At 43.5% G+C, this 13,502-nt stretch overlaps 1 protein-coding gene across 6 annotated transcripts in view; it reads left to right on the top strand.

The window, feature by feature from the left end:
- Nucleotides 1-13,502, top strand: part of PATJ (PATJ crumbs cell polarity complex component) — a 1,201,300-nt gene that overhangs the window by 907,707 nt on the left and 280,091 nt on the right. For all 6 annotated transcript variants that reach the window (XM_069232550.1, XM_069232545.1, XM_069232547.1 and 3 more), the window contains 2 exons: nt 8,320-8,391; nt 11,608-11,725. In XM_069232550.1, coding sequence (XP_069088651.1) covers nt 8,320-8,391; nt 11,608-11,725 — 190 coding nt within the window. The remainder of the gene's footprint in view (nt 1-8,319; nt 8,392-11,607; nt 11,726-13,502) is intronic.

Genomic DNA, 13,502 nt, shown 5'->3' with positions numbered 1-13,502 from the left:
GTTGACAATTCTTGGGGTCTCAAGGTTCCCTTATGATAGTTAGAGCCCAAGTCTTTGAAGTTTATGTTGGGGGTCTGCTTCCTTTTGAAGTGCCCACTCCTCTGCCCTCTCTTCCACTTGAAAGAAGACTGTCACAGCAAAAGTGACTCCAGATCTGATAGCCCCCAGCACAAGCCATGGTAGAGAGAAGGGGCCACACCTGGATGTCATCCACTGTGATTGTATCAAAAGATTAGCACAGGCCCTCAGCTGTATGCTATGTGATTAGCAAATCAGCCCTATCTCCTACCAGACATGCCCAGGTCCTTTCCTTGTGACGTCTAGCTGAATCAAAGCGTACCCTTTGAAGTGTACGGTGGAAGCCTGCCTCTCCACTCTCCATTGTGTCCCCCTCACCTTAAAGGAACACAGCAATACACAGATCTCCCTGGGGGGCGGAGGGAGGGGGGAGGAATTCCTGCACCTCCTCTCCTAATGTTTCACCATGCAGCCCTGGGAGTCCCAAAATGGAATCCAAAGTTCTCCATGCTTTGTACCATTCACAGTTATCAAGTCCATGCATACAACATATACACACTGCACAGCACTACTCGCTTCATGTATAGTATCAACCACAGGCACACATACACCCAGTATATGCACATAACCTACATTTACTGCATAGTGCTGCATTACCTTTGTTATTGTACCACTCACAGATACATTCAGCACATATTTATCATACATACAGTGCACAGCACTACATCCTTCATGCATTGTACCACTCAAAGGCACACATACACACTGTACATGCACATAACATAGTACTGCATTATGCATGGAAAGTACCATTCACAGGCACACGTACCCAGCACAAGTAAACCACATGTGCTGTGCAGCACTACAGACCAAACCAATATAAGCCAAGTGTGAGTCATGCACACAGCACCAGACCTTTAAAATGAATGAACCTGCAGGCCTCACTCCTGGGACACAGATTAAACAGACCTGTTCACTCCTACTGATGACTACATGCAATTGTGCTGCTACCACACTCACGCTGCTTAACTCCTAGTGAAAGCAGTAGCCTTCCACAACTAAGAGGGTAGTGCTTAGGGCGCTCCTCTCAGTTTAACAAGACTGCAATCTGTGAAACAGGCCAGGGTTATGGCACACACGCATGATAGGTGTTTGTCTGTGACAAACAGGAGCATTAGGATCCTGAAATCAGTACAGTTGAGTCACTTATGGCAGGAGAAAGCTTCTCCTTCTCAACAGATGCTCTCCCGGATCAGAACACTCAGAACCAACTCCTATCCTGGAGTGGTTGGCTGGTTAGTAAGTAAAACAGGCAGGAAAGTCCATTCGCAATCATTTGGCTCAATTCGGCTCTGTGCTCCACTACAAAGGCTAACCCCTGCAAAGAAATAGACCATCTCAACAACTTAGGATTCCCTCCCTTCACAGCCATAAGCCATTTCAATGAATCATTATCTGTTTGTACTACAAACAGTGTCAATCAAATAAGGGTGGATCATATGTAAGGCCCACACTGTGGCATAGCAGTCCTTCTCAATAGCCGCCCAGTTTAGTTCTTTATGTAGTAATCTCCTGCTAACAGGCTACTGGACACTCTCTACCTTTGTCATCCAATTGAGCTAACAATAATGCACCTACTTTATCAGAGGCATTCATTTATACAATGAAAGGCTGACTGTAGGTGAGTGCTTTTAGTACAGGTGCAGTGCATAGTACCTTCTTCTGTCCAATAAATGCTTTCCGACACTCCTCAGTCCATGCCACTTTCCTGGGCTGCTTCTTAGAGATCAAAGCTGTCAGTGGGGCAACTACACTTCCATAGTAAACCATAAAGTTCCTGTAATACCCGGCGAGTCCTAAAAGGGCCCTTACTTCAGTCTGGGTATAATTCACTTCCTTCTCTATCACAGACTGAATCTTGGCGCCCAATTGATAAATCTTCCATTTCTCACCTGATGCCCAAGGTAGACTACAGAGGTCGCCCCTGTCTGACACTTGGTTGCCTTAATGCTCAGTTCTAACTCTTGTGCCTTAGCCAACACATGTCCTGTGGTCTTGCCATGAATTGCTGAATGCCTCAGTGTCATCCAGGTAGGTCATGCAGAAACCTTCTAGGCCTGCAAGAACATGGCTCACCAGGTGCTGAAAAGTGACAGGAGAATTCTTCAACCCAAAAGGCATCACCTTAAACTGATATAGCCCATGTGGCATAGGAAGTTGAGGGTTCTCCTTGGCATTTGGTGTCAAAGCAATTTGCCAATATCCACTGGTCAGATTCAAGGTGCTCAAGTACCTTGCAGCACGTAACCTAACTGGTTTTAGTTTTGATTGAGGGTTCGGTACTCCACACAGAGCTGTAAGTCAGTAGACCAGTGTTTTACTACTGGAACCACAGGACTACACCAAGGAGTACGAGCTCTCCCCATGGACCCCCCAGGTCTAACATTTTGGCAACTTCCACCTTCATCTATCTCTGATCCTGGTCAGACATTATCTAAATCCTGCCATTCACTGGCATACTGTCACCTGTGTTTATGAAATGGAAATAGAAAGGTGTCTACCCTGGAGTTAGCAAGAAGAGGTTGGCAAACTGTCCCAACACCGCTCTACATTTTCTCTACTGCTCAGACGTTAACTTTGGCTAACCTAACCCCTTCCACAGTGCCATCCTTCATATCAATATACAGTAAGTCAGGAAGAGGCTCACTGTCTTCATCAACTACCTCTTCCATAGCCATGATATTCTCTGCATAGCCTCTCTGGAGGTAAGGCTTCCTCCTGTTCACATAGTACACCCTTTTGGGTTCCCTTGTGACACCTGTGTCCATCAAGTAGTTAACCTCAGAAATATTCTGAAGTACCTTATATGGCCCACACAATTTGTCCTTCAAATCCCTGGAACAAATAGACTTTAGCGCCAACACTTCCTGACCTCCTTGATACACAATCAGCATAGCTTTCTGGTTGGACCAGTCTTCCTTCAGCGCTTGGTTGCCCTGAAGGTTTTGCTTTTCCTGAGTCATGTACTGTGGCATCAACTTGCTGAGGCCAGTCACATAATCCACCACATCCTTCTGTGGAGACTCTCGAGTTTCTATACCATCCTTCTCTGACTAAGGTGCGTGGACCCAACATCAGGTTTCCATACAGAAGCTCAAAGGGATTGAACCCTGCCCCCTTCTGCAGAATTTCTATGTGGGGAAATGACACAATAGGAGAAGATCCCACTTCCTCCTGAGGTTCTACTGTGGAGTTCCCATCATGCGGTTCAGTTTTTTGTTAGACCGCTCAACCACAGCATTGGTTTGTGAGTGGTATGTTTTGGAGAAGTGGAATGTCACACCAACCTCTCCCACATCTCTCTCTTGTAAGAGGAGATGAAGGTGATTCTCCAGTCAGAAATTACCATCCTTGGAATTCCACCCCTAGAAAAGATCCCCAGGGGAGCTCTTGCTACTACCCATGCAGTAATGCTCTTCTGACGTACAGCTTCCAGGTACCTGGTGGCATGATCCACCACCACCGAGATATACAGTTTGGCTTACTGTGAGTGGTCAAATGGACTAATTAGGTCTATTCCCACCCGCTCAAATGGAACACCTACAACTGATAAAGGCACTTATGGTTCCTTGGTCCTCCCTCATGTCTTACACTCATTTGACAAACGGAACAGATTTTACAAAACCTCTCTGTGCAGTCCTGTTCAGTAGAATAGAGGGTCCAACCTATCATGGGATTTTGTTTTGCATTCCCCAAGTGTCCTGCTAAGGGCACTTCATGGGCCAGTGACAAGAGAAAGTTCTTTTGCACCAATCGAACCACTAGCCTCTTACTACTCCCTGGCTCAAGATTTACTGACTCACTATAAATTAGGCCACCTTCCTAGATGAACACTCCTTTGCTGATCTCTTCCTGGGCTTCCTTCTCAAGTCCCACAAGCATAGGGCACTCCACCTGTGCCTTGTGGAAATCTTCCCATGTGGGCCCTCCATGACCTAGCAAATACCAGCAGCTCTTGGAAGCATCCCAGACTCCAAAACCAGTCTGCTTCAGGGGCTTCATCCTTGCCTCCTTCTGGAGCAAAGCGATGAGCTCCCTGGCCATTGCCTTTCCAGAGTCTGCCTTTTCCTGCAAACTACCTTGACCTGAGTCCAACTCTGACTGCTCTGATCAATACAGCTGACATTGTACACGCCACAAAGGCTAGTTGTTCTGGCATCAAGCCAGGGACGGTTAAATCATTGCCCAAGAGACATCCAGTACCTTGCTTTTCCCTTACCCGGACAATAAATAAGGGCAACCGAATAACCCCTTGAATGCTTGATTAAATACAGACAGAACAATAAACACTGAACAAGGGAATTTTTCACTATCTTACATATGGAATCGCTCAAAATACTTAGTATCACATCCCTTTGAAAAACATCTGTTAAATACAAAAGTATATTGACAAGAAGAGAAAAAACTGTTTGACAACTAGGTGTATAAACACAGAATTTTTTCTTAACCAGTAAACAAAGAAACAGAAGTAGTGGTATGTAAAATCACATATGAAATGAGCACAGGTTCTAGCATTCAACACCAGTGACCCATTGTAGTCCAGAATATCAGAGTCAAAGAGCAGGGTTAGGACAGTGTTTATCCACTCTTGCCAGGAGGTAAACAGTCCAATGAAAAATCCATTAGTGATAGTCACTCGTATTCTGATGAGCACTGACCTGTTAGTGCAGAAGCAAGTAGCGGGGATACGTCAACGTTGCAGTCTCTATTATAATTAATATGAGGCCATCCTCATGGCAATGCTTATAAACAATTACCACACTGTTCCACTATTTCTAAAGAAAAAGAGATTATGTGAACAATCTTAAGCTTAAATATACACCTCGGGAAAACAAAAAATGTATATCAATGCACCTGTGTGTTATAGACGTGACCCGACAACAATCTATTTGTGTGTCAAGACTGTGTGAAAAAAGTCAATAGAAACTGCAGTATGTTGAAGGAAAGACCAAAACATTTGCTTACACGATGCAGTTAACTCTAAGGTTCAAGTAAATGTTGTGTGACAAAAAAAACTTTGGACAGAAAAGTACTGGTTACTGTATCGCTTACCGATTACCAAAGTGGGATCGCTTGGTCATTCAAACGCTCAATGGGGTACTTCACTGGACAGAATGCTGCCAAACGGAAGCTGTTTCGAAGGTATGCTTTAGTCTATGCAACTAGATTATGTGGTACAGCCATAATGGAAGTAAGACTTGATAAAAAAAAAAAAAACTAAGCTACTTGGTAAATATTGGCACAGAGGGTAAACGCCTTTCTAATAATACATACAAAATGTAACTTCTCAAAATAATTCTTAAAGAAATTCATAAAGTAGTTTTAATGCGATCCAAAATGACAGTGGAAATTAGAATGATGAGCTAACAATCAAAAACCATCCGCGCAGCCATCCTAAAATGGTTACATTCAACATTGGGTTAAATGAATTAGAAACCCCGTACTTTTCTAAGAGTTAGAAATACAGGACCATAAATCAGGGCAAGTTACTGATGAGAAAGCGTAGATCGATATATATATATATATATATATATATATATATATATATATATATATATATATATATATATATATATATATATATATATAACAAATGTAGAATGCAGCAGTTCCTTGGGACATTAATATGGCCATCTTATAATACAGCATCAGCGTCACTGATTGGAGAAAGTTGGATGGTATATCACACAACGTTTTTGCCCATACAAAAACAATAGGTACAGTCAAATTGAACAAGAGAGCAGAAGCCCGGCATATGTTGCCACTAATCCTGTGAGAAATCAGCAGTGTTGTGGACAATGTAGCTGGCTTTCTGGCATTACCTGGTTCAAACAGGCCAGATAGTTGCATACAGACCAGTATTACAGGCCTATCTCGGCATCAGATGAGATAGGTGGACAGGCGGCTGTTGAGGGAGCTGGGAATCGTAGTTCCCTGTTCCTCAGAGTATTATGCCACAATCAGTAGTAACAACGCTGGCAGGGGAGGATCAGTAAGGGGAAGAGAGGAACGCAAAGGGAAAGAATATAGAATCAGAGTAACGGGGAGTAAAAGCACAAGAGGAAAGTGTGACTACCTTAAGGGGCATTAGTTGAATAAGAATAGGTCATACATTAGGTTATGTCATCGGCTGGAGTCAACAACATGTGCCCACCTGTGTACCTTCTTTATGGGCAAATAGAACATGGCAATAAAGCAGAACACGCCCAAACTGACTGTGTGCATACACTCCCCTATTGTGGGCCCACCTTGTAAAGAGGTCATCCGATGATGCAGCTAGGCCAACGACTACTGTGGGAGCCGGAATTGAATTTCCACTAAGTTGGATTATAGTGCCAATTCAACAATGTTGGCAGTGGAATATTCAGTAGGGAGGTAGGTTAACTCTATTGGACAGAGTGGGGAGCCTAAACAGGTGTATTGATTCAACAACTGCGGTCCACCTATGCACTTAGTTATGGGCCTATAGATGGAGAAACCAGTGGATTGGGGATGGCTTGGATATCCTCGATACCATTGCTGGTTTAATCGCTAGCGGGGGCAGAGCCATTACGGAGGGGAGACAACCGTAATACAAATGGGCTAACGAGCCCCAGAGAAGTAGGAAGTAACAACATGACAGCACACGGGGCAGTGGCTCATGATGTGAATGGAAAAGCACGCCCCCCTCGTCCAATATGGAGGACTCAGAAAGACAATTGCAGCCAAGTAACTCTGCCTAATGTTCATTACAGCTAGTCTTGTCTTGCAGAGTGCCTGAAAGTGCTGCCATGTTCAGTGACGTATGCAAAATGGACGTAATATAGACCAAACCAAACATTGACCCCCAGTCATAGATCTGGGTTTAATCCATCAGTTTTTTTGCTCACCATGCCATTCCAGTTTGGATCCAGAAATATGCAAATCAGTCTTGACCCTGTTCCCCATGGGAACACTCCAGCCCGAACTGCCAGGCCAGGTCCTCCCTGCACAAGAAACAAGCATCCTGGGACTGGTTTCGGGGTATCACCCCTCTTTAGCCAGGCTAGCTTGAATCCAGTGGCACAGTGAGCACGGGACCCACTCTGGACATACCTTTCCCACTTGGGGTGACAAATGCAAAAAGAACAGTTGATAGACGGAATGTAGACCAAATCGAACAGTTTGCATTGTTCAGCTTTCCGTCCATCAGTTGTTTTTTTTCTTTTTTTTTTTTTGCATTTGCCAAGACTGATTTGCATATGGCTGGATCCAAACTGGGGTGGTGTGGTGAGCAAAAAATTATGGATTAAACCCAGATCTTTGTGACTGGGGGTGAATGTATGCATTGTTCAGCATTCCGCCCATCAATTGTTTTGTTTTTTGTACATTTTCAGTGACGTGGCATGCTGCTGCGGTTTACTTTTAATGGCAGAACTTTCTGTTGTCAAAACTGCGCTCCCTCTGGTGTGCGTGTTGTAGTATTTGAACACCCCTTTTGGATGTGCTTCAACACTCAAAAAAGAGTTCAGACAGACATACGTACAAAAGGTGTGGCACCTGTCACCCCATGAACCCATTCTTATAGGACCGGCCTGTGAAATTTCCAGAATTCCCAAATGACTGGTTGGTTTGTTACTTGTACAACTGCAAGGCACGAGCACCGAGAATGCCCAGACTGAGGTAATACTGGAAAGAGCCCGTCTTGGATGGATTCATGTGCATGGAGCAGTGATGCCGGGAGCCGTTGCAGAATACCATTTCAGTGCATCGTTCACCCTGCGAACTGGGTAGAGCGTTGTGAAACCGTGCAGCCGGAGAGAATTCAACCCGGTCGTTCTGTTTCACAGAATTGTAAGGCAAAGAGCGAACCCTAGCAGTTCTGAATTAATGTCTGTTCAAAATGCGTCTCCGAGGGGAAGGCTTCGCCGGGATAAATTGCAAGAACAGTATCAACAGGCAGCCTAGTTGGCCTGTAAAATCAATAACAGTGCCTGCTGTTTTTGAAATAAATTGAAGTATCTGATAAGAGTAGATGAACAGCCAGCACAGTGCGAGTTATTTGTTCTGCAGCAGACGGCGACCCATTATGGGTGTACGGTAAACGTTTTTTAATGACAAATTGCTAAACTGGAAGGTGGTAATGGTAAATTACGAACGTGCTCATAGCTGTTTGATCATTTTTTATGACTGAGAAAAGGCGAATATCTCGTATAAAGCAAATATCCAAAGCGGGTTGTCAGAGTTTTGTTTATTTTTTTATTTTGTTTTATTTTTTTTCAGGAAAATAAACTCGGCAGCCAAATCGTGGAGGCCTTGGATGATGATGAAGTCATGGAGCCATTTCCAGAAAATGTATGTTTCTTCATTTCCGCTAACGTTTCCAAAACATCTCTGGGCTATTTCTCAAAAAATTATTCTTCTCTAGATAGTGTCCGCTTGGATCTGGTTTTAAACTCCTGGGGTTACCTTTAGCACGGTATCAGTTACCTGCTGTGGGCCTGATTTACAAATCAGATGGACCCAAACTTACACATGCCTACGTGGGTTAATTTTGCTCGACCTGATTATTAGTTATGTTTTTCCACACTCGAATTTACTGTGTGTAGAACAACCAGACGCGATTTTAAAAATTGTATGTTTTTTTTTTTGTTTGTTTTTGCAACGGGGAAGCATGCAACCCTAAAAGAATCACTTCCCACCCTTTTCCCATCTCCTACTTCTCACTCGCCACACCAGCATCGGCACCCGCTCGCATTTACCACCTGTGCGGAGCAAGCGCTAAATAAATGTGGTAAAGCTTCATGGAATAAGGCATTCCGTGCGATTTTGTTGCTGGAAAACGCAGCTTCACGCATTATAACCTCCCATTACACGGGTTTACTTGTAATTACTCAGACAGGGATGTGGAATTTATTAAAATATCTACTTGTCCAGGGGACAGGTTGCTTCTCAAATCTACTTGTCCTGTAAAAAGATCTACTTGTCCCTTTGGTGCCATGTAGTGTGGCGACAAATTATGGCAGCAATCTCATTATGTAAGAGCTCTGATAATAGCCTCTCTGATTATGCCAGGGCTACTACCATAGTAGTGCTTGAATACTTGCAGTTTCAATCCCTACTGTAGCAATTTCCTTATTTTGTCACCTTTCTGCAGATCTGCATACTGGGGCTGGAGGAAGCAGTAAGCAATAGTTCCAGGGCTGGAATGCCTTTGAGTCTGCAAACCTACTAACCTGCATGTTTTAAAGATTTTCACCAGCTTCTCTCTAATATTTTCCCATAATAAGAAAGGTTGGACATTTACTCCTGACAATGGCAGAATTAGAGCTTCTTCCAGGGTTGGGAAGAAAGTGGCCGGAGGGAAAATGAACTTGCAAATGCTCAATAGATTTTCACATGAGCAAATCTACACATGCATATTTACCCATGCTAAAATACAGTTCACAAATATTTTATAGGGGTACGACATATACCATGGGTGCACTTTTGTGACTTTAAGAATTTGGGGCCACATGTAGGTAGGTTCAGATTTGCGAGTCGCAAATCTGAATGTAGGATGTTGTCCCTGACACCATCTGTGATTCGCAAGGGCTTCGCAAATGCCCACCTAGTGAATATTCATGAGGTGGGTCGCAATTTGCAACCCCCTTGCAAATAGCGGCCCTCACAGGGATGGTGGCCTGCTGGAGACAGCAGACCACCATGTCTGTGACTGCTTCCTTAAAGGAAAACGAGATGCATTACAAAAACTAGAAATGAAACGTTTTCGTTTCATATTTTCAGAGCAGGCAGTGTTCCACAGGACCACTGCCTGCTCTGAAAAAAATGTTTACAGTGACATTCACAATGGGGAAGGGGTCCCATGGGGACCCCTTCCCTTTTGCGAAAGTGTTAGCACCCATTTGAAATTGGTGCAAACTGCGATTGGTTTGCGCTCGCGTTCGCGGTCACAAAACAATCCTACATTGTACTGCGAGTCGCAATTAAGAAGGGAACACCCCTTCCTAATTGCGAGTCGCAAACCCATTTTGCGATTCGGTAACCAGGTTACTGAATCGCAAAACTGGGTTTGTGCATCGCAATGTGCTTTTTGCACGTCGCAAACAGCGAAAGTCGCTGTTTGCGGCATGCAAAAAGCTACCTACATGTGGGTCTTGGTCCCTAATTAGGTCTGGTGTTAACAAAGACATTTTGTTTTTCTTAAACTTCTATTTCTCTCTCTTTCGGCTGGCTTTACTGTGAGTGATCGCATTGTGCTCTTCCACAAGGAGCATATTGGCACACAAAGTAGTTTTGTTCAGGGTCAGGAACTACAGTGGCAATCAGTGACGTAACGAAACTGGAGGGTGCCCCTTTGCAAAAAACATGGAGGAGCCCCCTCTCCAGACTCACTCAGGGCAGGTTCTGTGCTGAAGGGGCCCCGTGGAGGGCGGCTTCGGGGCCTTTGTTATGCCACTGGTGGCAACGTGTGCTTTTAGAGTTCAAAAACTTTTTGGGGGGGGTTTTGCCAGTGTTTGTTACAATGTTGAGGGCCTGGTAGCTCCCACAACAATAAAGTGTTACAAAAGCCATGTCAAAACAAGACACGCATTGATGAAACTAAAAGACTTATAAAAATATGTCAGACCAGTTGGCTTTGTCAGTGTTTGTTTATTTTCATGCTTCCCATATTCGTGTTGAAAATGGTTCCACTGATTTTCCATTAGAAATATTTTTGGGAAATACTAGCATGCATCAACACATTTTACTAAATGACACTTCATTTGCATCTAATCAGAGAGCATTCTAGGAGCAATATACTTAGCCTCATAGCCTAAACTTTTCAAACATGTGTATACACTTTTTTTTTTTTGTACTGGAACCAACGTCAGTAGTGAAGTGTGACCTTAAAACATTTATTTACAGCACTCACCCTAATAATGAAGGCTTTCAAATAATGAAACATAAATACAAGTTCGAACAGCATTATCTTTTGGAAACACATTATCTCAACTGCAGAGAGTTCCACTCTCTGTAAACAGGCAGCCAAAGGGTTTGTGCTGCAGAGGGCTGGGCCTACTTGTCCCAAGGACAAAGTAAACATAAAAACTTGTTGCCCTTGACCCCAAACAAGATGTCCCGGGCGTCGGGCTATAGGAATTCCACATCCCTGTCAGAGATAGGGTAATTTTACCACACACATGGTAAAATCACCCCAGTACTGTACAACTTGTAATTAAGGGAGTATGAGGGTAACTATACAATGCTCTCCTTTGAAAACTACTGCCGGACAGCTCAGCTGCAGCCGGTCTCCGCTTGTTTTGGTACAAACGAGGCACCACATGATTTTCAATATATTTAGAAACTGGATTGCCTAGTGCATGCACACTCTGGGTTGTGGCACACCAGGGCACCCTCAGTTCTCCATCCTCTTCTGCTGTTTCACATCGGTTTGTTTGACCTGTGACATAAACATTTCAATTAAAGTAATCTTATTTTTTAATTCTAAGATTCATTTTTCTTAAGATACACTTTTTCAAGGGGTTCTACCAAAAGTTTAATATAATCTAATATTTATTTTTGCTTTAGGCCGTGAACCACATCAAGCAATCCAAAAGTGTCTCACAGTCAACCTACAGTTCACAGAAAATGTCTCCGGTGCCACCTGCATCCTATCAGGCTGCAGACCCTGATTTCAACAGCTGCAGTAAGAATCTGTCAACCATCCTGTGTGCATGCTTCTTGTTCAGTTAACATATTGTGTCTTTTGAAAGGCCAAAGCACAACATTGGCCTTATAACTTTACATGGTGTTTGCTACTAGTCACCCCAGTCTTTACAAAAAACGGAGAAATCAATATTGTACTTCTTGGAATGCATGTCTTGTCCTAAGGCCGCATGAACGTGAACGTGTAAATCCCTTTTAATTGGTACCCTAAAGTCAGCAGGCTCACAGCAGAAACAAACCCTCTGCAGGACCAAAAAAGAGTGCAGTGTCATGCAACGTCTGATCTGGTGGCCCTCCCTTTCCTGAAGTCAGAATTTCGTTATTGTCATCAGATTCAGATGATGCCCGCATCTAACTCACCATGGAGTCACTTGATTCTTCTTCCCTCATGCGTGATCATGAGTCCTCTTTTTAAAGACGAATCAAAACATATCTTTGGGTGATAGGAAAATAGAATATGCATCAATCGTGCTGTTGCTGGGTGACTATAAAATGTTTCTCTAAGGAGTTTCTAGAATCCATGATGTCTCTTGACTCCTAGAACGATTCTGAGGTTTTAAAGTGTTGATTGTATGTTAGGGGCTTAATTTATTTCTTTTATTGGTGGTATGTTTATAGTGAGGACCTATCCCTCGCTGTCAGTGGAGCGCTGTTCATGTAAATAGGACTGTGTACCCACGTGCACAATTTCAGAAGTAGGTGGAAGAGATATAAAAGCAAAGGCACGTAAACTACATTGAAGGAGAAGATAGGAGAGGTGTAGGCAAAAATTGATATTAGTTCAATAGGAGAGGGCCACCATGATTCAAGTGGTGTCATTACGGACAATGTTGTATCGGTTCCATAAATTAACTATTTGGCGCATGTACATTGTTTCTTCTTTTCCTTGCCTCTCAGACTCCAGGTTGCCCCCCTCACAGTATGTATTCTCTTTCCATGCTTTTCCCTCCTGTACCTTAAGGCTTCAAGATTCATTTCAGTTGACAAATGTCTGGCACAGAAATATTTTACTCATAGCTGTTGTGCCAAAGATCTAGTCGTGGGGAGGCATGTGACCATCACGTCTTTATTCACCCTAAAGAATTCACAAAAGGAAATCTTCTATTTTCACGGCCTCACTTAAGCCTCACGATCTTACCTTAATCAGGTAAATATATTCAAGAGGCTGTGTTGCCAATCTGGTTATCGTATTAAATCTTCTACTGTATAGCTGGTTTCTTTGTTACTTTCTGGCTTTGTAACAATGCCAGCAGCTTGAGACCCAGGCTGTTCTGAGCAGTTCTGAGCAGTACTACAATCTCCGCACAGTCATCTGTCACAAACAAGAAGCGGCCTTGTTGGTTTTGGTGCATGCAGCGTCTGGGTCAACACCAGGGCCGAAGTGGTCATTCCATAAGTACTAACTGCAACACCATCATGAGACAATAACTGCTCTCTGTGAAGAAGAAGCCAGCTAATTACTTAAAGGCAGAAGGCCTGCTTTCTATATGAAAATATAAAGACACAAGACCTTTGGTCTTCTCTAGTGTCATGAATCTTTTTGATGAGATTTGTGTGCCCCGCATTCCCTGAACAGGATCCTTTTAAGATAACAGGCCGATGCCTTTGAGGTGGACACTTTGTTACCTGACAAGCACTGGATTATGGGGTGCCTGCAGGATTTCAGGTAGGCTGGAAAGGCGTGGCCCTTTGAATGAAGTGGACTTGAGTACCAAAGACATGCATTCTACAATCATGCACTGCTTACAACTAGAATA

The sequence above is a fragment of the Pleurodeles waltl genome, chromosome 4_2 (assembly GCF_031143425.1).
Source record: "Pleurodeles waltl isolate 20211129_DDA chromosome 4_2, aPleWal1.hap1.20221129, whole genome shotgun sequence".
In the NCBI taxonomy this organism is placed as follows: Eukaryota; Metazoa; Chordata; class Amphibia; order Caudata; family Salamandridae; genus Pleurodeles; species Pleurodeles waltl.
Note: the sequence above shows the minus strand (reverse complement) of the source record. Positions and strands in the feature narration are given on the sequence as shown.